This window comes from Artibeus jamaicensis, unplaced genomic scaffold (genome assembly GCF_021234435.1).
Source record: "Artibeus jamaicensis isolate MK-2021 breed Jamaican fruit bat unplaced genomic scaffold, CSHL_Jam_final contig_471, whole genome shotgun sequence".
Classification (NCBI taxonomy): Eukaryota; Metazoa; Chordata; class Mammalia; order Chiroptera; family Phyllostomidae; genus Artibeus; species Artibeus jamaicensis.
In genome coordinates, this window is record NW_026521850.1 from 8,574,221 (window position 1) to 8,599,338 (window position 25,118).

The 25,118-nt window shown below is 40.6% G+C and overlaps 2 protein-coding genes across 4 annotated transcripts in view; both read left to right on the plus strand.

Moving 5' to 3' along the window:
* The window catches only part of NR6A1 (nuclear receptor subfamily 6 group A member 1), a 200,661-nt gene that overhangs the window by 153,860 nt on the left and 21,683 nt on the right, over nt 1-25,118 (plus strand). For 2 of the 3 annotated variants that reach the window (XM_037162784.2, XM_053667745.1), the window contains 2 exons: nt 10,745-10,987; nt 23,118-23,173. In XM_037162784.2, coding sequence (XP_037018679.1) covers nt 10,745-10,987; nt 23,118-23,173 — 299 coding nt within the window. The remainder of the gene's footprint in view (nt 1-10,744; nt 10,988-23,117; nt 23,174-25,118) is intronic. The other variant, XM_053667744.1, reaches the window with a different exon arrangement.
* Nucleotides 17,752-18,220, plus strand: LOC119062099 (60S ribosomal protein L29-like). Its single transcript, XM_053667746.1, is given in 2 exon segments — nt 17,752-17,810; nt 17,812-18,220. Coding segments are annotated over 2 exon segments (459 nt in total). The 5' UTR covers nt 17,752-17,760.

The following is a 25,118-nucleotide window of genomic DNA, read 5'->3' on the forward strand; positions in this document are numbered from 1 at the left end:
ATAGATAGATAGATAGATAGATAGATAGATAGAAGAGAGGCGCATTCAGGTGAATTACCTCCCTTCTTCATAGGTACCCTAAACTTTAGAATATACGGGCCACTTCTCGAACATTTCTGTTTGGTCTTCATAGGAACTTTTCAGGGGAATCACTGTCCTTATTTTACTGATAGCTATCCTGAAAAAAATGGTTATGATATGATAACAATAATAGTAACAGCTCAGATTTATTGAGCATTTACTATGTGCTAGGGACTTCAAATATATTACCTCTCTTCTCAGCACTAAGCATGTTACATGTATTAACTGAATCCTCACAGCAACCTTGTGATTTAAGTACTGTTGTTATCCACCTTTACTGCTGAGGGAACTGAGACAGTATGGCCATGTATTTAACAAATGTAAAAGCAGAAATTTGAACTCATTTTGATTTCATAGCTCATCCTTTTAATCACTATACTTGTGGTAATCATTTCACAGTCTATTGAATGAAGTCATTATGCCATACACCTTAAACTTACACAATGCTGTGCATCAATTATGTCTCAAAACTGGGCAAAAAGTATAACTATAAAAATATAACTGAAAAATAAGAGAAATTTTGTTATTAAAAAAACTCTATACTCATTATTTTACTTTTTGGTATGCAGAAAAATGACCAGTCTGAGATCAAAAGCCTAGCTGAATCCTCACCAATATTGTGAGGTACGCGAAGGGCACAGAGGGACCCTTCAGGTAGTTATCAGTGACTAAGTGTCGAGATGATTAAAGCAAGAAGTAATAATTATTAATGAGTCAATGTCTACTTTATACTCCCAACTTCAAAAATACTTATTTGTTTAGAACTGTAGCATGTGGCTCCAAGCTGTCTATTACTGATTAAATATCTGTATTTTTTTTTCCAAGAAGACTCCTTAGACTTAACTCTCTTTTTCCTATTTCCATTAATAATCCAAGTAGGACAAACCACGGTTTTGCAGGTTCTTTCCTTCAACTGGAAAACCTAAATGTGAATGAATATGAAAATTTATCATGATAAGTAGAAACTTGATTCTTAATTCAGAAATTCCTACATCTAAGAGACATGAAGGAACCAGGGACTGTGGTCTGAATATTTATTTTCTTGCCCCCACCTGTTGGGTGACAGGCTAGCCCTTTCCCTGGATTCATTTCCTGTGGCTTCAGCTAATTTGTGAGCCATTTCATCTTTATTTCTAGGCCTAAGAAGTTAATGATGGCAACGTATTCTTTTGTCATTTTTCATTTTTTTATTCAATGGCCTGTAAGGATAACTCCCAATCATTCAGTTCATGCTAGGAACTCATGTTCCCAGGAACATGAGGAACTCATGTATGGACTCTGGAAATGGATTTTTATAGTGGTATGTGCAGTGGAAGATGAGATGAATGGGTAAAGGAGAAATCCTCTGACTTTTATTTACTTCTGTTTAAATTCTGTGTTTGCAAAGGAAGTTTTGAGGATACCTATTTCTGATTTCAGCTCTGCCACATCACCCGAGGCCTTCACCTTCCCTTCAGATGGTGGCAATGTGCAACTGATCAGGGAGCTGGAACCCGTAATCCATTTGAAACAGATCCCCTTTGTTTTAAATACCCTTTAGCCAGGCAAGTTCCAGATTGCCTTTAAATGTCGGTATAATTTTGGTCGAGTGAGCAGCTGTACTCTCCATTTCCTAAATCTGGCCTTCATCACAGTGTGAAAAGCAGGTTTTGATAAAAATCAGTTTACAAATGTAATTTGTGTAACCCGAACCCTTGGAATGGGTAAAATGCTGGTCTTGAGGGTGGGGGAGGTATTTTTGTTAACTGGCAGAGCTGAGTCCAGGTATGAGAGAGAGTAAGCAGTGTTTTGGTTATGGGCTTTGGTCTGTATTTAGCCAAATGAAAGTAGAACTGGTCACTAATATGAAGGTAGTTAGTGTTCACTCACAGGATCCTAAGAATACTTCTAGTTCTTTGTTTTGTCAGATTTGGTTGTAACTCATGTTTCTTTGGCTTAAAAAAAAAAGCAGCAGCAGCACCGAGGCTCAGTTTTGGTTCATATCACCCCTCTCTTCGCGCACCCCACCCCCCTCGGAGGTAGTGGTGTAATGGGAAGTTTGTCTTTGGAAAAGTAGTAAGGTTGAAGCAGCTCCATCACTGGCCAGTTTACTCTGTGACCCGCCGTGGATTTTAAATTTTACCTGTCTCTCCTCCGATCATGTCATGTCTCTTTCCCTTCCCTTCTCTGTTTCTCATGTTTCATCCTACTGTTGCTTCTCCTTCCTTGGAGAATTTGCCATCATTTCAACTCTGCCGTGTGTAGATGACTTTCAGACCCTTCCCTCCAGCTTAACCATTGCCCCCTAAATCATTTGCCTGGGATATGTTTCTGCTTGACTCACCCGTCTTCCTCTCTAAAACTAAAGTCATTGATTTTTGTCCCTCACTCAGCTTTTGCTTTCCAACTTTATTAATGATACCATATTTTTGATAGCCGCATTGGTTTAGAATCTCCAGTTTATTTTTGACACTTTCACATCTCCTAGAATCTCCCCTCTGGAATCTAGATGGCCCCTGCCATCCACCTACCTGCACATCATTTGAGATTAATATTCCTAATCTCACTTTGACCCAGACATACCTCTTTTTAAAAATCTCAGTACCATTTTATCTATGGGGTAAAATCTATTTCAGTCTCTTCCAAACTAGTTTTCTAGACCATTCTTCATAAGATGGTCTGAAGAATGGTGAGACCATCTCTGACCACTCTTTGTAAGATCTCACTACTTAACTGTAATATGTAATATATAATATATGTGTGTATAAGCTGTGCAAACACAACTTAACATTCGTTCTCCTTCCTTTTGCCATTGCTGATGTCATTTCTCTTTCCTGGAGTGCCCTGCTAGCTTTTGTTCTTAACCTTTTTATCGTGAAATCTAACACTGAGAGAAAAGTACATAAAACAAATATATGGCTTAATGGGTTAATATAAAGCTAGTACCACCCAAGTCAAGAATAGAGGATCCAAAAGCTCCTTCCAACCCAGCACTCTCCTCACTGTGTTTCTTTCTCCTCTGTGCTCGTTTTGTTGTTTGTTTTAAGTGGTTTAATATAAATGGAATCCTACAGTATATTTTTCTGACTCCTTTTACCCAACATCATATGTCATTGTTGTTGCATTGGTTCAAATATCTTTTCTGCTATATAGTAGTATTCCATTGCTACTGTCTGTAGCAATGTTGATGAATATTGGGTTAATTTTAATTTGGGGCTTTTTACAAAACATGCCATTTTAAACATCCTTTCATTTGTCTCCTGATATACATGTGCACACATTTCTGTTGGGTAGATCCTGGGGGATAGGTCACAACTTTAAAAACAATGACACACTCTTTTCTTTAGTAGTCGTACCAATAAATACTTTTACTAACAGTACGTAAAAGTTAGTTTCTTCAAATTGCTACCATAACTTGAAGTCATTTTTTATTTTAGCTGTTCTAATGGATAGATAATGGAAATGCGTTGGCCAAAAAGTTCGTTCGTTTTTTTTGTGTTTTTTTTTTCTGTAAGATGGCTCTGGTAGCACTTAGTTGTCTTTAACTTCATTCAAAACAGTTTTGTTAGATCATATTGTGACAGCAGCTGTCATATCAGTTTGCATTTTAAAAAATTATCAAAATTGGTGAATTTTTGGTAGCTATTTTAATATTGAAGATGGAAGAAAATACACAAAATTTTCGGCATATTATGTTTTATTACTTAAAAAAGGTGAAAACGCAATTGAAATACAAGAAGAAAATTTGTACAGTGTATGGAGAAGTTGTGACTGGTCGAATATGTTAAAAGTGGTTTGCGAAATTTCATGTCAGAGATTTCTCTCTGGACAGTGCTCCACAGGTGAGTAGACCAGTTGAAGTTGATAGTGGTCAAATCGAGACACGAATTGAGAATAATTGACATTATACCACATGGGAGATAGCAGACTACTCAAAATATCCTAATCAATAAAGTTATTGGTGAAAATGGAAAATGTGTCTTTTATTTCATGGAAAAATCATACAGACTTTTGACCAACCCAATACATCATTGTGGTTTTAATTCATATTTTTGAATACTGATGGCTTTGAGCATCTGCTGATAAGTTTGTTTAGCCTCCTTTGTGAAATCCATGTCAGATCTCTTGCCTCGTTTTCTGCTAGGTTGCTTTTTACTTGTTGATCAAAGTTCTTCATTTAAATACAGTCCAATTTTATTAACATTTTACTTTATGATTTGTGCTTTTTATGGCCTCTTTTAAAAATATCTTTCTAACTCAAGATCCTGAAGATATTCTTCTTTTTTCTGAGAGGAATGTTACTCTGGTTTTTTACATAGTTACTTTGGTTTTTTTTTTAGTCTCCTTGGAATTAAACATTTGCATGGTGTGAGGTAGGATTGGGTTTCTTTTTTTTCCCCTATAGCTCTCTAATTGTCCCAACACTGTTCATTGGAAAGTATGTCTTCTCCTCACTGCTTTGCAATGCCATCTTTATCATAAGATTAATATTTGTATATGCATGACTGTGTTGTAGGATTCTCCATTTGGTTCTATTTGGTCTGTTTGTCTATCCTTAAGCCAATAAAATGTATTTTAATTGCTATTGAAATGGATATTGATATATAGATATTGATATATGGTAGATAAAGTCTTGTTTTTCAGTGTCTGCTATTTTTGTTCTTTTGCATTTCCATATACATTTTAGAATTGCTTGTCAAGTTAGACACACACACACAGTTGAGATTTTGAATAGGATTTTACTGAATCTACATCATTACAGTAATAACTTTTCCAGTCTGTGAGCATAGTGTTTCTCTCCATTTACTGAAGCTTCCTCAATTTATCTTAGAAATATGTTACATAAAGTAACTATTATAACTTAACAATAGAGATCTTATATCTTTATAAGATTGCATCCTAGCCATTTTATGTTTTTTGATGCTGTTGTCAATGCCATCTTTTAAAAATTCATCTGTGGCTAGTATAGAGATATGTTTAGTTTTTATATGTAGTTTATTTTACTTTGCTGGCTTCAACCTTTATATAATGTTGAATGAAGGTATTGGTAATGGGCCATCCTTGTCTTACTTCCAATATCAAAAGAAAAGCTTTTTAAAAGCATGCCACAGTTAAGTGTAATATTTGATGTACTTCTCTGTAGATAACCTTTATCATATTAAACAAGTTTTTCCCTATTCCTGGTTTCCTAAGTGTTGAATTCTGTCAAACCCTTTTAAAAGTTTTTTTTTATCTTTTTTTAGATTTTATTTATTTATCTTTAGAGAGGAAGGGAAGGAGAGAAGGAGAGAAACATCAGTGTGTGGTTGCAAACATCAGTGTGTGGTTGCCTCTCGTGAGTCCTTTCCTGGGAACTGGCCTGCAACCCAGGCATGTGCCCTGACTGGGAATCGAACCACGATCGCGTGATTCGCAGGCCCACGCTCAATCCACTGAAAAAGTTTTTTTAGTTTAATTTATTTTTATAGAGGGAAAGGGAAGGAGAAAGAGAGGGAGAAAACCATCAATGCGTGGTTGCCTCTTGAGCACCCCCTACTGGGGACCTGGTCTACAACATGGGCATATGCCCATGCCCAGTCAATTCTGACTGGGAATTGAACTGGCAACCCTTTGGTTTGGAGGCTGGTACTCAATCCATTGAGCCACACCAGCCAGGCGCCCCCCCCCCTTTTAATTAAAGCAGTATTTTTTGGTTTTGTTTAAGATTGATTTTTTTAAACAAAATACTTCCCAGAATGTTCCATAAAGTTGCAAATTTTTATCAAGTTCTAATCTTACAGAAAACCTATCTTTAGTAACAATGGTGCAGCTAACATTCATTGCGCATTTCCTCTGTGTCAGGCATTGTACTAAGCAGTATGGTGTGAAAGGTCTCAGAGCCTAGTGCAGAACTGTCTGCTTTGAACTGTGGCTCTGTTGGCTACTAGCTATGAGACCGTGGGCATATTACTTAACCTATGTGTACCTCATGTTTTCCGTCTGTGAAATGGAGAGAATAGTAATATCTACTACATAGAATTGTAAGAAATGAGCCCTGGCTGGTGTAGCTCAGTGGATTGAGTGCGGGCCTGTGAAGCAAAGGGTCGCCAGTTTGATTCCTAGTCAGGGCACATGCCTAGGTTGCAGGCCAGGTCCCCAGTAGGGGACACATGAGAGGCAACCACACACTGACGTTTCTCTCCCACTCTTTCTCCTTCTCTTCCCCTCTCTCTAAAAATAAATAAATAAATAAAATATTTGAAGAAAAAAAAAGAATTGTAAGGAATGAGTGACTTGTTATATGCAACACATATTGAACAAAGCCTATTACATAATAAGCTCTGGGTGTGGGTTAGCTGTTATTCACTGTATGTCTATATTATTTAATCCCTAGTAACTTCGTGAAGTGAGTACTACTGATGTTATCTCTCTTTTATAGTTGATAGTGAGACTTAGAGAATCGAGTTGTGTCCCTGGTTACAAAGCTAGGAAGTGGCAGTCAGAGCTGGAATTCATACCCAGTGTGTCTGAACCACTAAGCCAGTGATTCTAGTACTCTACCATGCACATGTGTGTATTGACACACGACTTGCACACACAGTAAATGAAAGAAAGCTTTCACAATACCTGTACTCCATGTGATGCACTTTGATATTTTCTACTTTATTCCAAAAATACTACTCATGATACTATGGATTATGATTTGTAATTTGGAAAGCCCTGCACAAACATTTACTCATTTATTGTTCGTTTGTTCGTTCATTCATTCATTCATTCATTCTTTCATTCAGTAAAATGAGCATCTTCTCTGTAGAAATCATGGTGTCAGATATTGCTGTTAATATAATCTCTTTGGTTGAGACTTAACCTGCAGTGCAACCTCAGTTAGTTATAACTAAGGAGTCCTTCCACTTTTATGAAACAAGAACTCATATTGGTGACCAGATTTGCTTATAAATATCTTTCTTCTCATTTACTTATCATTCCTGCTGAACGCTGTAGAAATGCAACATTCATCTGTTTGAGCAGACGTATGTCAGTGGTGCTCTGAAGAGGTGTTGCTAGGGCTCTGTGCCTGGTTCAGATGGTTATTAATCTCCCAGGCCAACCACATAAGCTGCTTTATTCATCTTTTTCATTATTTCCTTTGAATTTGACATTTCTGCCTCTGAAAATTGTGTCCATAGAGACTCCAGCCAAGCTCTGCATCTGCTGCCCCCTTATCTATCTCCGCAGCAGTGTTAACATTTGAAGGAATGAAATCTAATATGATAGTCCCTGTACCTGCACTAGAATAATTTCTGACTTAGGAACAATCTTCAGGGTTTTTTTTTTAAGGTTTAAGACTATAGCAAAGACAAGCATGTTACCTTTTTTCTAATAATGTTCATGTACGATTATATTTGTGAGTAATAAAGCTCCTTTTAGAACTTTTTTTCTTTTAAAAAATATATTTTACTGATTATTAGAACATTTTGCAGAAACAAAATTTTGGGCAGATCATGACTCTTACATGCAGGGTGGGACAAAAGTAGGTTTACAGTTGTGAGTATGTGAAACAGATTATTCTTATGTTTTTATTAATTATTGTATTATTTTCCATATGAACAACTATAAACCTACTTTTGCCTCATCTTAGAGAGTTTAAGTAAAGATTCGTACAAGGCAATTTTTAAGGCACTTTTTAACTCTAAGATTCTAAGTCCTGTAAAATGGGGATAATGACACTTCTCACAGTACTGTGATGAAGGAGACAGCACACATAAAAGCTCCGTGAACATTACACAGTTGGTGCTCACGGAGTGCTCTTTGCCATTATCTATAAGAATAACCCTAGTCCTGGCCTGGTACCAGCGAGGTAATGAATGTAAATATGCTTCAAATATCCTTTAAGTCCTTTACAAGAATAGGAGGTATCGAAATCTGTTACGTGCTTCCTGGCTGGGCACCATTAGGGCCATTTTACTTTAGTTTGTTTGTTTACATATTTGTCTTTCTCTGTTTCCCTGTGTGGTCTCATGTATCTGCTTCTCTCTGCATACCTGCTGTTTGCTTTATGACTTTGAGCAAGAGCCTCTATACAAGGTCTGTCCAGAAAAACTGCAGCCATTGTTAATATAACTAAAACAGTTTGCGTGAGTGTGATGTAACCCCGCAGCCAAGGAGAGTGGACTGAGGTGCACATGCGTGAACAGTGACGGCTTCATTGTACTAATCAGTAGGAGCAGTAGACACTGTTGAGCGAACATGTGCACTGTGTGGCAGTGGCATTCAAAATGACTGAGTGGAGCCACAGCTGCATCAGATTTTGCGTTAGGCACGAACATTCCTCTGTGGAAACTATTCGGATGATTCAGAAGGCCACAGCAACTCTGTCACAACAGTATGGCCACTCATGCATCACGTCTAGTGCAGAGGTTTTTTTGTTTGTTTTTACAGATTTTATTTATTTATCTTTAGAGGGGAAGGGAAGGAGAGAGGGAGAGAAATATCAATGTATGGTTGGTTGTCTCTCTTGCATCCCCCTGCCGGGACTGGCCCTGCAACCCAGGCATGTGCCCTAAGTGGGGATCGAACTGCAGTTGTTTGGTTCTCAGGCCAGTGCTCAATCCAGTCCACTGAGCTACACCAGCCAGGGCTTTAGTGTAGAGGTTTTTTTGCCAAAACATCAAATCTCCCAGGTGACTCAACTCCATATTTGGCAACATGTGACTTCTGGCTTTTCCTAAAACTAAAATCACCTTTGAAAGGGAAGAGATTTTAGACAGTCGATGAAATTCTGGAAAATATGACAGGGCAGCTGATGGTGATTGGGAGAACCGTGTGAGGTCCCAAGGTGCCCACTTTGAAGGGGACTGAGGTGTCATTGTTCTTCATGCAATGTTTCTTATATATTGTATCTTCTTCAATAAATGTCTCTATTTTTTATATCACATGGCTGGACACCTTCTGAACAGACCTGGTATATAGCACATGCCCCTCCTTGAACCTTATGTTCAAATGCTCTTCAGGAATGTCATTACATTAAATATGGACCCGTTAGGATAATAATGAGAATGAAGATCATAGCTACTGTTTGTTAACAGTCTGTTGTGGCCCAAGCACTGTGACGAGTCCCTGTGGATGCTTTACCCACGGTGTGTAGTGCCATTGTAATCCCCATTTACAGATAAGCGGAACCAGACTCAGAGGCGCCGTAACTTAACTGCCTGGTTCACCCAGCTGATGAATATCAGAACGGGAGTTCACTCTGGCCGATGCGGCTCGGTGGATTGAGCACAGGCCTAGGAACCAAAGGGTCGCTGGTTCGATTCCCAGTCAGGGCATATGTCTGGGTTGCAGGTCAGGTCCTGCAGGGACCTGGGGGTGGGGACATGCAGGAGGCAGCCACGCATTGATGTTTCTCTCTCTTTCTCCCTCCCATCCTTTCTGTCTAAAAATGAATAAGTAAAGAACTAGAATTCAAATAAGAACCTCTAATTCTAGGGGCTGTAATTCTGCCCCCACACATGTGTAGCCTCCACCATCATCGACCTCTGTACCTTCTAATTAATTTTGCTGACAACCTATACTTTTATAAAAAATAAAATCTATTTAAATATATATTAGAAACACCTAGAGCAGAGGCTTGCAAACTACCCGTTTCTGTACAACTCATGGATGAAGAATGGCTTTTACGTTTTTTTTTAATGCTGGGGGGATAATGATTTGTGAGATGCAAAAGTCAAATGGAATTCAAGCATCAGTGTCTGTAAATAAAAGTTTTATTGGAAAAAGTAATTCTAAGGGCTGTGTACTTCATCATTACCCTTGCCTGTTACTCACCAGGGGCTCAAATCTCTGGTTTCCTGCCTTGGCCTCTGATCAAAACCTTCCTGGAGGTTCCTTGCGCCTCTTAGCAGGGTCTGACATCCCAGTGTACCAGGGCGCTTTTGGTCACATGCCTGTTCTTTGGCACTTGCTTGGTCCTGAGCAAGTGGAATTGGAGGGGAGAGGAAGTGGAGAGCCGTATTCCAGCCTGACTTTCCTCTTTGACTGATTCGTTCATTGTTAGATAGTGAGTTCTTTAACATCTGGGTATTAGGATGATTCATTTCTGAATACACAGGACCTAGGGCGGAACCTAGGCACAGAGTAGATGTTCTGCTAGAGTGTAAGCTTCACCAGGGACTTTAATTCACTATTGTACACATGCCTTATAATAGTGCCTAGGCTAGAATAATTGCTCAATACATGTCTGTTGGGTGGCTGTCTGCTTAGCTGGGCGTGGTTAAAGCCTCTTGTTAACAATTACAGTGATCGTTTGGGGGGAGTGTACCACGTGCTGGGCACTTATATGCATTTTAGTAATCCGTAACACCCTCCTACAGGGTAAAAGTGATGAGCAGTGGCAGGAGGAAGCTAAGAGAGAGGGAGGAATAAAGGAGAGGAAGGGTATCTCCCAGCTTTCTGACTTGGATACTGGTCCCAGTGATAATGAAATCCAGGGGGAAGAGTATGGGTTCTTTTTTCCGATAGGCTGTATTTGGTATCTGCAGGTAGAAGCAGAAGTCTGTTCCTAGGACAAGGGTTCTAAAGATGTCCTTTGTTTTCCAGTTATACTGGCGATGGTGATGGTCTTGATCTAGCCAGAGCAGGGTTGTTTGCTTTAGAAATGCAGGTGTAAAGCCATTTTTCCACTGTATTCTAACTTGAACATGTTCAGTTTCTGTTCCAGATGATCGGGCTGAACCACGAACCTGTCTCATTTGTGGGGACCGCGCAACAGGCTTGCACTATGGAATCATCTCCTGTGAGGGATGCAAAGGGTTTTTCAAGCGGAGTATTTGCAACAAGCGGGTATATCGGTGCAGCCGTGACAAGAACTGTGTCATGTCTCGGAAGCAGAGGAACAGGTGCCAGTACTGCCGCCTGCTCAAATGCCTCCAGATGGGGATGAACCGGAAGGGTAAGTGGTGTTTGTGGCTCTACTACCCACCCTTCACCCATCTTACCTTTACTATCAGCCGTTAAGCCTTGGAGTTATTTATTTCCCGGGCCTCCACCGTATGCTGGCCTTGTACTGTGTACTTAAAACTCAGAAATGAATCTGGGACAGTTACCGCCTACAGGGACCTTCCAGACTAGATGGGGAAGAAGACTGCTGAAATGTTAAGGATTCTGTGAGAATGAGTGCACAGGCTCCACGTGGCAAGATCCCAATTAACAATCAAGTCCTAACTGGGACTAACATACTGAACTAGTTCTTCTCTCAGGGCATGATGACGGGAAGGAGCAATTTGAATTGAAAAGATAGGAAGGCAGTAAGTCCTCTAAATGTAACATCATTTTGTTGCATTTGCTGGACTCAGGGCATACTCAGAGACGAGGCATGCTCAGGAATCTGCATCTAGGTTGGTGAAGAATTTGGGATTTATTTGGAAGCTTTCCAAGAGCCATTAGCCCAAAATGACATTAAAAAAAAAAAAGATATTCTAAGAGGATTTATCCATGGGGCAGCTTTGAAGAACATATTGGGGTGTCACAAAACCACCTAGAAAGTTTTCAGAAGAATGCAAAGAAAGGCGTGAAGGATTTGAAGGAAGGGAAAGTAATGACCCGAGATGGGGAGAGAGGGGGTGCTCACCCAGTAGGAGCTGGTGACATGCTGGCTGTTGGGCAGCGCCAGAAGTTGAGGTTGAAGGTTTGAATTAATAGTACCGACCCTACCAGGAAAAAAAAGTCAGGCTAGAAAAGCAGGGTGGGGCAAAACGCTGGCCTTGCTAATCCTGAGTTGGGGGTCCCTGAGAAGGACACATACAGATGCTCACCAAGGAAGTGGGATACACAGGATGGGAACTGGGGTGAAAAGTCCTGCCTGCAGAGCTGTTGTAGAGCCGTTGACATACAGGTGGTAGAATTTGTTAGTGTAGAAATCACCCAAAAAGAACTTGGATGCAGAAGAGGGCCAGTGCCACAGCCGGAGGAGTGTGGTCATGGATGGGGGAGCTGTGTAGTTCAGTAGAAAGAATGGAGGCTCTGGAGGCAAGAGCTTGGAGTCAGCCTAGCTCTGTGACCTTGGGCAGTTCATTCTATATCACTGATGCTCAATTATCTTACCTTTGAGATGGTATGATGATACCTTTCGGGGTTCTCTGTGGAGCATTAAGTGTGACAGTGTATATAAAAGTACTCAGCCCAGTATTAGGAAGTCCTAGTAGCAGTGTGCAGGGCTGGGAGTTAGTCAGCTTTAGCGAGCTATCCAAATTGGTTTGTAACATTAAAGAACGCAGGCGTCCTGACAGACTTAAAATTGGTTTTTGTGTATGGGGGGGGGGTGTGTGAGAAGAATCTTTTGAAAATTTGCCCATTATGGGAAAAGGTCAGAAATAAATAGCAAGTCATTGAGATAAATTTAGAACATTTATAATTTATTTATAGTGCTAATATTTATGAGTACTACGTGTACTGGAAACTCTTATGCACTTTCTCTACATTACCTCATACACACAACTCTCAGATTACAGACATAGTTTAAGGAAGTAAGATGATCTTACCCCAGTTGTTAGTTTAGTAGTGATGTCAAGGTAAGAATGGCCAGTTTACTTGAGCCGAAAAGAGGATACACCTGGAAACAAGACCTCAACAGACTGAGATAAATGCTTCAGAGAATTGCAGTCTGCAGGTTCTTAGTATGCATTTGAGATTAAGGAGAGAATGTAAGAAGATTACAGGGCAGTTAAGATTATGTGCGGTCTCTAGGGTGGTCATGTGGATTGGATTACAGAGTGGTTAAGATTATGCGCTCTCTTGAGGGAGGTTTATTTCAAAGACCTGTTAACCTAGCTGCTCGGAAACAATGGACAGGACTTGCTTAAGGCAAAGATAAGCCTTTTACTAAAGAAGTAATATACTAGGACGTGACTACCCAATGTGACTTGCCCAGTTAAGAATTTATGATCAGATCACTTTGGGAGGTTACTTTCCATGGAATCCCCTCCCCCCCGCCTTTTTTTTTTTTTTTTTTTTGGTCCACAGCAGCCACCAATATCAAACGAGAAATGTCTTGAAAAGAGTGTATGGTCATCTACCCACCTTCATCTGATTTTGTGTTGGTCTGTAGTTTTTTTCATCTCCCTTTGTTGCCCTCCTTGAGAAGATTATTTTCTCAGAGTTTATTTATGGGATGCCCTCTTGACTGCCCAGCTGAATCATCCTACGTATTCAGTTGGAATGTGAGATTCTGAGCCTTCCAGCCAAACTCACCTATTTTAGGGAAGAAGAAGCTTGACCTCATAACCTTTCCAATCATAGCAAGAAGACACAGGGATATGAGGGACGGAGAGCTGCTTCCTGGGTCCCTGTGTGTGCAGAGCCGACGGGCTCAGCTGCCTGCAAAGGCTGCCTCTAAGAGAGAAACCCTGCCACCTCCTGGTTGCTACTGGGAAAGTGGAATTAAAATTAAAGTTGCCATTGGAATATTTTTTGGGTGATGGAACTGTCCTGCATTGAACTATGATGTTCAGTACATAATTTTATGCATTTGTTAAAACCTATAGAATTGTACACCATGATTTTAATGTATATAGTTTTTGTTTTTTTTAAACGCCTTATCTGAGGATGTGTTTATTGATTTGAGAGAGAAAGAGAGAAGAGGGAGAGACATCAGTGTAAGAAAGAAACATCGATCAGTTGCCCCCCACACATATCCTGACTGGGGGGTGGCAACCAACCTTTTGGTGTACCGGATGACGCTCCAGCCAACTGAGCCAATCAGTCAGGGCAATATTTTGTCTGTCTGTCTGTTTGTTTGTTTGTAAGCAGCCTGTATGTGGCAGGGGGTGGGGGCAGAATGCGGACTGTGACAATCTAATTGATATACGAGGTCCGTCTGCAATTTGAGTAGATAAATCACATAGCCGCAGTGAAGGCAACGGGAAGGTAGGAGCTGCTGACCTTGGAAAACCAGTGTTTTGACTGTATACCATAAGGCTGAAGACAAAAAGAACTGTATATAAACAAAGCACCCTAGTTTGTAAATTTATTTCTCAGGGCCTTGGGCTTAGAATTCATCACTACTTTGTTTGGATACTAGGGTTGAACAAACAAGTCATTATATTGTAGATAATGAGGGTCGGGTTTCTCACCTCTGAGAAGGAAGTCATAAATCAGGAAAGGGGACGGCTGGAGTAAAACCTCTGGTGCCAGATTAGAATCAGAGGTATCCATATGGATTCATGTTTAGATGGATCGATAAAAACATGTAGAGAGAGATATGTGCAGATGCATGAGTTGAGATCAGTAGATACTCTATTTTGCCATGTATAATGGAAATCCACATTTTTGGCCTAAACTTTGAGGGAAAAAAATTTTCCTTTTAATTTTTAAAATTTGAGTATTTATTTATTTATTTAGATACTTGGGGGGTTATTATAAAGGAATTTTAGCATTTATTTTTCAACATAGTATGATTTAAGAAACTTTATGTACTGGTACCACCCATGTATAATGCAAATCCTTATATTTCCCTCAAAATTTGGGCAAAAACCCCTGCATATTATATATGGCAAAATACAGGTGGGTATATAGATATTAGTCTGCCCAGAAAGCACCCAGCCATCTACTGTGAAAAATAGAGACATTTATTGAAGAAGATATAAGATACATTGTATGTAGGACAATGATACCTCAGTCCCCTTCCAAGTAGACACCTTGGGACCTCACACAGTTCTCCCAATCACCACCAGCTGCCCTGTCATATTTTTCTGAATCTTACCGATGATCTGAAATCTCTTCCCTTTCAAAGGTGATTTTAGTTTTGGGAAAAGCCAGAAGTCGTAGGGCACCAAATCTGGGCTATAGGGGGACTGAGTCACCTAGGTGATTTGATGTTTCGCCAAAAAGCTCTGCATGAGACATGATGTATGAGCCAGCACATCGTCACAATGAAGCTGCTAGTCACTGGTTGTCCATAGCTGTGGCCTTCTGAATCATCCACATAGTTTTTGTGGAGGATGTTCAAGCTTAACACAAAATTCGATGCAGCTGTGTTGCTCCACTCAGTCATTTTGAATGTGACAGCCACACAGTACACATGCTCACTCAAAGGCATCTACTGCTCCCACCGACTAGTACAGTGAAGTCATCATTGTTCACACATGTGCCTTCCAGTCCACTCTCCTTGGATGCAAGGTTACACTGATGTCATACAAACCATTCTTGATATATTCTAGCTCTGTCCATTGAGAGGGGCTAAAAGCAATGAGCATACCTAGCACCCAGATCTTGGTTTCTAAGTATCAATAAAAGGAAGGAATCATGACTCCTTGGACTACTGATTGAGTCTAGGACTGAGGTAGGGAATGTGTGAGCCTGAGTAGGTCCTGACCAGGTTGCTCAGTTGGTAGAGTGTCACCGTGATAGGCCAAGGTTGCGGGTTTGATCCCCAGTCAGGGCACATACAAGAATCAACCAGTGATCACATGAATAAGTGGGACAACAGATACCTCTGTCTCTGTCTCTCTCCCCACCTCCCTTTCTCTCTAAAAATCAATACATTTTTTAGAAATGAGCCTGCATCGCTTTGTGGTGCCAGAAAGTATTAATTTTTCTTAAAGAAAGAAAGGAAAAGAAGAAATGAGAGAAATAGAATATTAGAAGTCCAGTTATAGCTGCTGCAGGCAAGATCCATTGATACATGCCAAAATATAGAGAGCATAGGTTTAAACAGATACAGTAGTTTGCATAGAATATTTAGGAATTACAGAGAGAAGAATAAATTTTGGTAGAAAATTCTGATAGGTACCACTTTAGCTAGGCAGTCAGGGTTAACATCACCAGTGTGCTGACATTGACATCATGTAACTCCCTGATGTGTAGGCAGATAGATCTAGATATTTCTGTGTGTATACAAACATATACATACACATACACAGGGATAGGTTCCTTTCAATCTAATCTTGAGAAAACAGAGAAGCTCAAATTGAGAGACATTATTTAAAATAACTTACATTCTACAAAACCCTCTCCGAAAGTGTCAAAGTTACAGAAGACAAGGGAGAGACTAAGAAACTGTCACAGGCTGGAGGAGATTGTGGAGACATGACAGCCTCGTGCTCTGTGGGTCCTGGGTTGGATTCTAGAACAGAAAAAGGACGTCAGTGAAACTGGGGGAGACTGAATAAGGTCTGTAACGTTAGTTAATAATAATAGTGTTGTACCAAAGTCCATTTAGTTTTTGGTGAGTAGTCTTTGGTTTCATAAGATGTTAACAGAGAGGGAAGCTGGGAATAAGGTATATGGACATTCTCTGCAGCATTTTTTAAACTCTTCTGTAAGTTGAAACTTACCTCAGAATTTAAAAGTTAATTTAAAAAATGCAGCTGCCATATATGAGTCAGCCCTCCGCTGTTCACCATTTCTGGACATAAATATCTTTTCAGACTTGGAAATTGGCTGTTTATGCAATGAATTAGCAAAACGTTAAGTGAGATTTAAATGGGGTGGTGAGCGGAGGCTGGGCCCTGTCTGTCTGTCCGCATTGCTAACCCAGTACTCCTAAACACGTGTTCCCCACTGTCTGACGGTTCACAGGATAAAGGGGCACCTCAGGGTGGTTCTTAGGGCCCCTCTGATTCTGGCGTCAGCCACTTCACCCCTCCCTTTTCTCTCTGCTGCTCCCCACATGCAATCCTCATTCCATCCAGCTCGCCAAAACTTGAATATTTCCATTTGCAGAATTTCGTATGTGTGATTTTATCTTCCTGGAATATTCTGCCCCCTCTTCTTCACCCTACTGTATACACTTTTTTTTTTTTTGAGGCTCAGCTTTTATTTATGACATCCTCTAAGAAGCCTTCTCTGATACCTTCCTCCTACCAGGTGATCTGTGCTTCAGCAGCTCTTTACTGCCCTCTGCCATCAGCCCTGGTCACCTTGTGCTGTCTCTGTCTGTTCTCTTGTCTGTTTCCCCACCCTCATTTTCAGACAGTGAGCCCCTCAAGGACTCAATACCAAGTCCTAATTTCTCTGTGTCCCTTAGCAGGTAACCCAGTTAAGGTAGGGTGCTTCCTGGCGTGATGGATTGACTATGGTGGGGGCCCGGGCACGACGTGGGATAGGAGAAACAAAATAGTCCCCTCCTTAATTGCAGGAGGTATGTCCTAGTATGCCCAGTAGATGCTTGAAAACCATGGATAATACTAAACTCTATACAAGGGGGGACCTTAAAAAAACCAAAATTATCTTCTGGAGGGTGGGCCCCTTGCAGTACAGGCTTCCCCCACTGGGTGGGTGCTCGAGGAATCCATCTGTATCAGTGTACCAACTGGTGCTATGAGAGGCTGCATTGGGCTTCAGTGAAGTTTTTTTTAAGACTCTTTCCATGTGTTTGATCATTTCATGATGGGTGATTTACAAGCGCACCTGCGCACACAGAGCTGAGTGTTCAGCAGTTTTAGACCAAAACTCATCCCCATGCCCCACCATGGGTCCCTGTTCACCTGACCTGTTCACCTGACCTTGCCCTGAGCAACTTTTTTTGTTTGTTTTCCCTAACGAAAAAATCCTCAAAAGGAGTTGTTTTGCTGATGTGGAAGAGGTGAAACAAAAAGTGGCAGAAGCACTAAAAAGGCATCAAAATCAATGAGTTCAAAAACTTTTCAGCTGTGGAAAAAACATCTCAATAGGTGTTTTACTTCTTTCAGTCTCAGGTGCTTCGAGAGCCATGGGTTGGGTGCAGATATGGCCAAGTCCAAGAACCACACCACACACAACCAGTCCCAGAAATGGCACCAAGACACCCCAAATACAAAGATAGGAGTCTTTTAAGGGGGTAGGCCCCAAGTTCCTGGGGAACGTGCACTTTGCCAAGAAGCACAATAAGAAGGGCCTGAAGAAGATGCAGGCCAACAACGCCAAGGCCATGAGCGCACGTGCTGAGGCTATCAAGGCCCTGGTCAAGTCAAAGGAGGCCAAGCCCAGTATCCCAAAGGGCAGCAGCTGCAAGCTCAGTAGACTTGCCTACATTGCTCACCCCAAGCTGGGGAAATGTGCTCCTGCCTGCATCGCCAAGGGTCTCTGGCTCTGCTGGCCAAAGGCCCAGACCAAGCCCCAGGCTGCAAATGCAGCTGCTGCTCAGGCTCCACCTCAGGCTCATTCTCAGGCTCCCAAAGGTACCCAGGCCCCTGCAAAGGCTCCATAGTAGAGGCCTCTGTATGCCAATGTGTGGACAGAGGACTGGTGCACCCTCAGGGCTGGGGTCCTCCTGTGGCGTTTCTGCAAATAAACGAGGCAGGGTCCAAAAAAATAGGTGTATTGCATCAGGTGGAGAGGACTTTGAAGGTGACTGCGGTTTTAAACATGTAAGAATAAATACACACTTTTTTATAGATAAATTCCAGGGCTTTTTTGTGGTCTCTTTCATATATATTATGTTTTTCTATACATACATACCTATGGTAAGGTTTAATTTATAGATTAGGAAAGGAAGAGATCAACATTAATAACTGCTAAGAAAATAGAGTATTTATAACAATATGCTACAATAAAAGTTACACGAATGTGGCCTGCGTTTCTCTTTCTCATAACCAAGATAGCTAGTAGTGGAGGGTGACTAGTGGGTGGGTAGCGCACAAAGTGTGGGTGTGCTGGACTGAGGGATGATTCACGTCGGGGGCAGGGCTGCACAGAGTTTAATTACACTACCCATAATGGTACGTACGCTATTTAAAACTTATGCATCGTTAACCTGGAGTTTCCCATTTAGTATTTTCTGACTACAGTTGACCACAGATAACTAAAACCGTGGACAGCAAAACCACAGATAAGGGGACTGCCCTACTGTTAAAATCATCAGAGGCAAGAGGGGGCTAAACTGAGTCTCATGGAGAAATTCATGTCAGTGAAGTAATTATGTGAAAGAAATGAAAATTCCCTTAACTTTGTTGTCTCATAACTTCCTAGTTAACTAGTTTGAAATTCTAAAAGGGTTAAGGAAAGCTTCTTGGCAGATGTTCACGTTTGTGCAGTGGCATCGTGAGGCAGATCTGTAGCATCACAATAACACTGCACCAGGATAAAGATGGAGCCCTGAGAAATCTCATGAGCAATCTGGAAGGAGTAGAAGTTCAGGCTCCTTACAAACTTAAAGAGCTTTTTAAAAATGATCCCACCCCAGCCCCCTTCTTTCCCTCTTTTCTTTTGGGGGGGGGGCTGTTACAGACATTCAAAGGGGGTTGCTTCTAACATAACCACAGTACTATTATCAAAATCAGGAAATTCAACATGACTCATTATTATCTAATTAGCAGACCTTATTCAGACTTTACTGATCATCCCAGTGTTCTTTATAGCAATTTGTTTCTTCTAATCTAGGAGCCAACATATCACATTTAGTTTTTACATCTCTTTAATCTTAATCTGAAGTCACTTCTCAGCCTTATTTTGTCTTTAATAACATTATCAATTTTGAAGAAAATAAGTTATTTATTTTGTAGACTATCCCTGGACTGAGTTTGTCAGCTTCTTCATGATGAGATTCAGGTTACGCATTTCTAGCAAGAATTCCACGAAAGTGATCATGTACCATTTCAGTGCATTATATCAAGAGCACATGGTTTAAGTCTGTCCCCTTATTCTTCATGTTAACTTGACCCACTTGAGTAAGGTGATGTTGCCAGATTTTTTCACTGTAAATTTTCTTTCTGAGTCAGGGCAACAACATGTAAGTAAAACAGCATGGCATGTTCTGGGACTAACAAACAGTTCTCTGTAGCTACATAGTATGTAACATTTGTGGCAGTGGGGAACCCCAGAGGAACCAGATCACAAGTGGTGTTAAATGTAAAGCTAGGGAGCTTGGACTTAGCTCACAGAGCAAAGGGAGCTGGCAGTGGGTTTTGAGCAGGGCATCGATGTAGTTAGCTTTGTGTCCTGCTGGTGACTCTGGTTTCTGGATTCAGTTGGTTGGCCAGGCCTAAGTGAGGGATGGTAGATACACGTGTTCCAGACCAGAAACAGTACTTGTGCTTCTGAGCAGATAGAAGAACCAGAACTGGCACCGCTCTCTTCGGCTTGGACAATAGGCGCAGCAGACCATTCCTGTGCTCTCGTACCCAAAAGCCCTTTGTTTGCTTGTTTCTTTTTAATCAGTTCACTGCCAGGAAAGACTCTCAGCCCTGCTGAAATACTTGCTCTTAGCCCAGTGTAGCATCACAGAACAAGCACAGCTTTAGAATCAGAAGAGCCAGATGGAAATTCCAGGTCTGTCCGCCCTTTCCTGAGTAATCATGAACAAGTCCCTTGACCTCTCTGAGCTTCATTTTCTTCATCTCCAAACTGCATAGAATAATAATGATGTACACCTTCCAAGGTTGTTTTGAGGACCAAATGCAGTGACATGTGGGTGCATTATAGGCTTTATAATATGAGCCAACTCTGCTTTAACAGAGGCGCTGCAGCCGTTGTGCTGTTTCCCAGACTGCGGGCAGTTTCACGCCATCTTGCCAGATTCTACCGTCTCTGACTAAACCAGGACTGTTTACTTTTTATTTTTCTGTAAGTCAGTTTTTTAGAAAACGTTAATTATCTTCTTTTTTTTAAAGATTGTTTCTTTTTAGAGCAAGGGGAAGGGAAGGAGATAGAAGGAGAGAAACATTGATGTGAAAAAGAAACACTGATCAGTTGCCTCTCATGCCCTGACTGGGAATCAAACCAGTGACCTTTTGAGCCACTCCAGTCAGGACAGGGTTAATTTTCAAAGAGAATTTTTTCATCTCCTTGGTGAATGAAAAATGAGTAGTGTTTAGTGCATGTAAGATAAGTGTATAAGCGTTTATCTATGTACCACCTAAAATGATGTCTTCCCGGTGGGATGCACACACTATAGAAAATAATAGTGCCGGAAAAAAGCCGGCCTTCGTCTGCTAGTCTGGATTCCAACCCCGATCTTGCTGTTCAGTTTCTGTCTCCTTAGGCAAAATAGTTCATTCATTTCTTTGGCCTTAGGTTCATCTGTTCAATAGGAGTGATGCTGATACTTTCCTAGTGAGTGTATGAATGGGGTTGAAGGACAACATGGGCTTTTAAATATCAGCATAAGAAATTGCCAAGATGTAAATCTTTAAAGTTTATGGTCCCTTAAACAAAGAGGAAAGCATGTTGAGTTCCTTCACCATCTCTAAGACAGTAAGAGTGAGATTTCAAGAGAAATATATTCGGCATTTTATATGCCAGTGATCTTTGTTCTGTGCCTATGAGTTGAAGCAGAGGCATGTGAGGTGTTAGTATTAGGAATAGAAGTGCCTGAAGACTGCCATTGACCCTGGAACAGCAGAGAAGGAATTAAGGATTTTTCAGAACTTGAAATTAAGCCGATAGAGAGCTCCCAGACAACCAGGCATGCTTCTTCCCCTGACATAGTCTGTGTGTTGTTCTACTCCAAATTCACGGCAGTCTTGTAAAAAAGACTCTGTTGACTTCATTTCACACATGAAGATACTGAGACTCTAGCAAAGTTGAGAATGGATCCTTGGTTTCTTAACTTTTGTGTTTGGAGAAAAGAGGCTGGGGAGAGGGAAGGATCGGTTACTGAGTACGTACTTTATAAGCCAGGCTCTGTGCTTTAGCTGTATTATTTTATGTAGAATCCTTACAGTAACCCCACGAGACAGGTTGTAATAGCCCCTCTTTATTTTTCAGTAAATTTAATTTATTCTGAAGTTTTATTTATTCAGAGATGTGAAGAAACTTGTCTGTAATTACACAGACAAGGCAGACATAGGATTTAGGCTCAAACTTACCTAATTCTGATATAATCTAAGGATACCATGACTCATGTCTGCTTTAAGGGGAATGAACTTCCTGCCAGCCTTTCAGTTATCGTAGGAATTGAGTGTTATACCTGGAGCCCTCACCTTTTCAGGCAGCTAACGCTGCCCCAAGGACTTTCTACATCTTCATGGTAGTTGTTTTTCCTAGTAGGTATATTAGAGCAAAGCTTGCTGTCATGTGATGCCACCCTTCTAACCACCCTCTGCAGTGATCATCACAGATTTTTTTAAAGGCCAACTTCACCTACCCTCTTCTGCATTCCTTCTTATCCTCAGGTTCCTCTGCTAAAGTCCATAGTTTCAGCCTGGTATTCAAGGCTCTCTCTAATCTGGCCTGACCAGCCTCATCTCTTGCTGCTCTGCTCTATACACATTCACACATGCATGCACACACACGCACACACACATGTGCACATGCACACACACACGCGCTTGAGCCATACTTTGCCACTTGGGAATTCCCAGAAACAGCACTCCATATTTACTTTCAACTTGCAGCTTTTCTGTGCATCGGCCTGAGAGGCCTTCTTCTGTCCGCATAAATCCTGTTCATCTGTTAAGGTTCAGTTCAGAAGTTGTCTTTACAGAAAGCTTTGCCAAACACCAGAGCCTTTCTATAATTGCAGATCAAGGGTTTCTTTTCCATGCCCCATATGACAATGAAAGTATAGCATTAGTGGTTGTAATTCTTAATGAGGCTGGTACTATTTAAAGGATGCTTTTTACAGTTAGAAAATGCTAACTAACTTCATACTTTCGTTGAATCACCTGAGTGGAAAATCAATGGTGAGGGAACTCCACTGTCTGCCCTTCTAAGGAGCAATGAGTGAAGTAAATAATCTAATATAAAATCAGACAAAAAACCCTGTTCTTCTCATTCTACAAATTAGACGCAAACTTTGACGAAATAAAAAATAGGTAACAACAAACTTACTCTTTCTATTCCTGTCCTTCAGTTTACCAGTCTTCAGATGCATTATCCTGATGGGATATTCGTGACTGCGGGCTGTTAATGCTGTCACCTAAGTTGAGCACACTGACTGCATAGTGTGCGTAGTTTGTACCTAATTCCTTAGGGGCCAGAAGTATCTGCCGCCTACGAGATGGCCTGGGATAAGGGAAAGAATATGTGCTTTGAGGTCAAAAAGGCCTATGTTTTTGTCTTGGCTTCACCCATTACTACTTTGTGCTTTTGGCCAAAGAAGTTCTCTTTTTGTGCCTAGCTTCTGTGAGCGTGCTTCTGACTCTCCTGCTTATGTTTCCTTCCAGCAATCAGAGAAGATGGCATGCCTGGGGGCCGGAATAAGAGCATTGGGCCAGTCCAGGTGAGTTCTTGGCCTCGCTCTTTGTAATCCATCCCGGAAGCCCAGGGATGGGCTTCTGTAGCTGCTTGCCTTGATTCTCTCTTCTTCTGGGATTGCTAGGTCATGTGATACTTCTAGTTTTAATCGTCCATAATTTTCTTAATTTTTTTATTATTGTGCAATTACCGTTGTCCCCATTTCCCCCATTACTCTCCTCTGCCCTGCCTACCCCCACCCCCCACATCCAACTCTCTTGCCCCACCCCGAGTTGTCATTGTCCATGGATGCTTTATACATGTTCCTTGATGACCCTTCCCCTTCTTTGCCAAGTTATCCCCCTCTCCCCTCCTCTCTGGTTACCGTCAATATGTTCTTTATTTCCATGTCTCTGGTTATATTTTGCTCACTTGTTTGTTTTGTTGATCAGGTTCCACTTAAAGGTGAGATCATATGGTATTTGTCTTTTTTTGAGAAATGTCCATACTGTTTTTCATAGTGGCCATACCATTTTACATTCCCACCAACAGTGCTCAAGGGTTCCCATTTTCCACATCTTCTCCAGCATTTCTTTTGCTTTTTTTTTTCTTCCTGATAATGGCTGTCTTAATATACGTGGAGTGATATTTCATTGTGATTTTGATTGGCATTTCTGTGATAATTAGTCTCATTGAGCATCTTTTATATACCTATTGGCTGTTTATATGTCTTTGGAGAAATGCCTATTTCAAGGCATTTGGCTTTTTTTTTAATCCTCACCCAAGGATATGTTTATTGATTTTAAAGAGAGAGAAAGGGAGGGAGAGAAACACTGGCGTGAGAGAGAGAGACATCGTTTGGTTGCCTGCCATAGGCTCCCTGACTGGGAATCGAACCAGTAACATTTTGATATATGGATGATGCTTCAACCAACTGAGCCACCTGGCCATGGATTGATCATTTTTTAATCAGGTTATTTGTTTTTTCATTATTGAGTTGCAGGGATTCCTTATGTATCTTGGATATTACCTCTTTATCAGATACATGGTTTACAAATATCTGCTCTCATTCTGTAGGTTAATTGTTCATTTTGTTGATTGTGTCCTTTGCTTTGTTGAAGTATATTAGTTAGATGTAATCCCATTTGCCTATTTTTGCTTGTGCTTTTGGTGTAATAGTTAAGAAATCATTGCCAAAGCCAAGGTCAAAGAAGCTTTTCTTTCTTTGTATTTTTTTAGGAGTTTTATATTTTTGGATCTTACATTCTAACACCACTTGTCTTAAACTATTCTTTCCCCATTGTATATTCTTGGCATCTTTATCAAAGATCTCTTGACCATATGTGCATGAGTTTAATTTGGGGCTCTGTGTTTTATTCCCTTGGTCCACATGTCTGTCTGTATGCCAGTACCATACTGTTTTGATTACTATAGCTTCACAGTATATTTTGAAATGAGGGACTATAAGGCCTCTAGCTATGTTGATTTTTCTCAGGATTGTTCTGGTTAGAGTTCTTTGTGCTTCCATAAGAATTTTAAGATTGTGTTTTCTATTTCTGCAAAAATACCATTGGGATTTTGATAGGGATTTAGCATGGGCATTTTCACAATAGTAAGTCATTCTGTGAACACAGGATATGGTTCCATTTACTTATGTTTTTAATTTCTTTCAGCAGTGTACAGGGTTTTTACCTCCTTAGTTAAGTTTATTCCTAATTATTTCATTCTTTTGATACTACTATGAATGAGATTGTTTGCTTAATTTTCTTTTTAGATAATACGTTATTAGTGTAAAAATGCAACTGATTTTCATATGTTGATTTCCTATCCTGCAACTTGCTGAATTCTTGTATTCTAACAGTTTTTTGGTGGAATCTTTAGGGTTTTCTACCTGTGACATAATGTCATCTGTGAACAGAGATCATTTTACTTCTTCCTTTCTGATTTAGAGGTCTTTTATTTCTTTTTCTTGCCTAGTTGCCCTGTTAGAA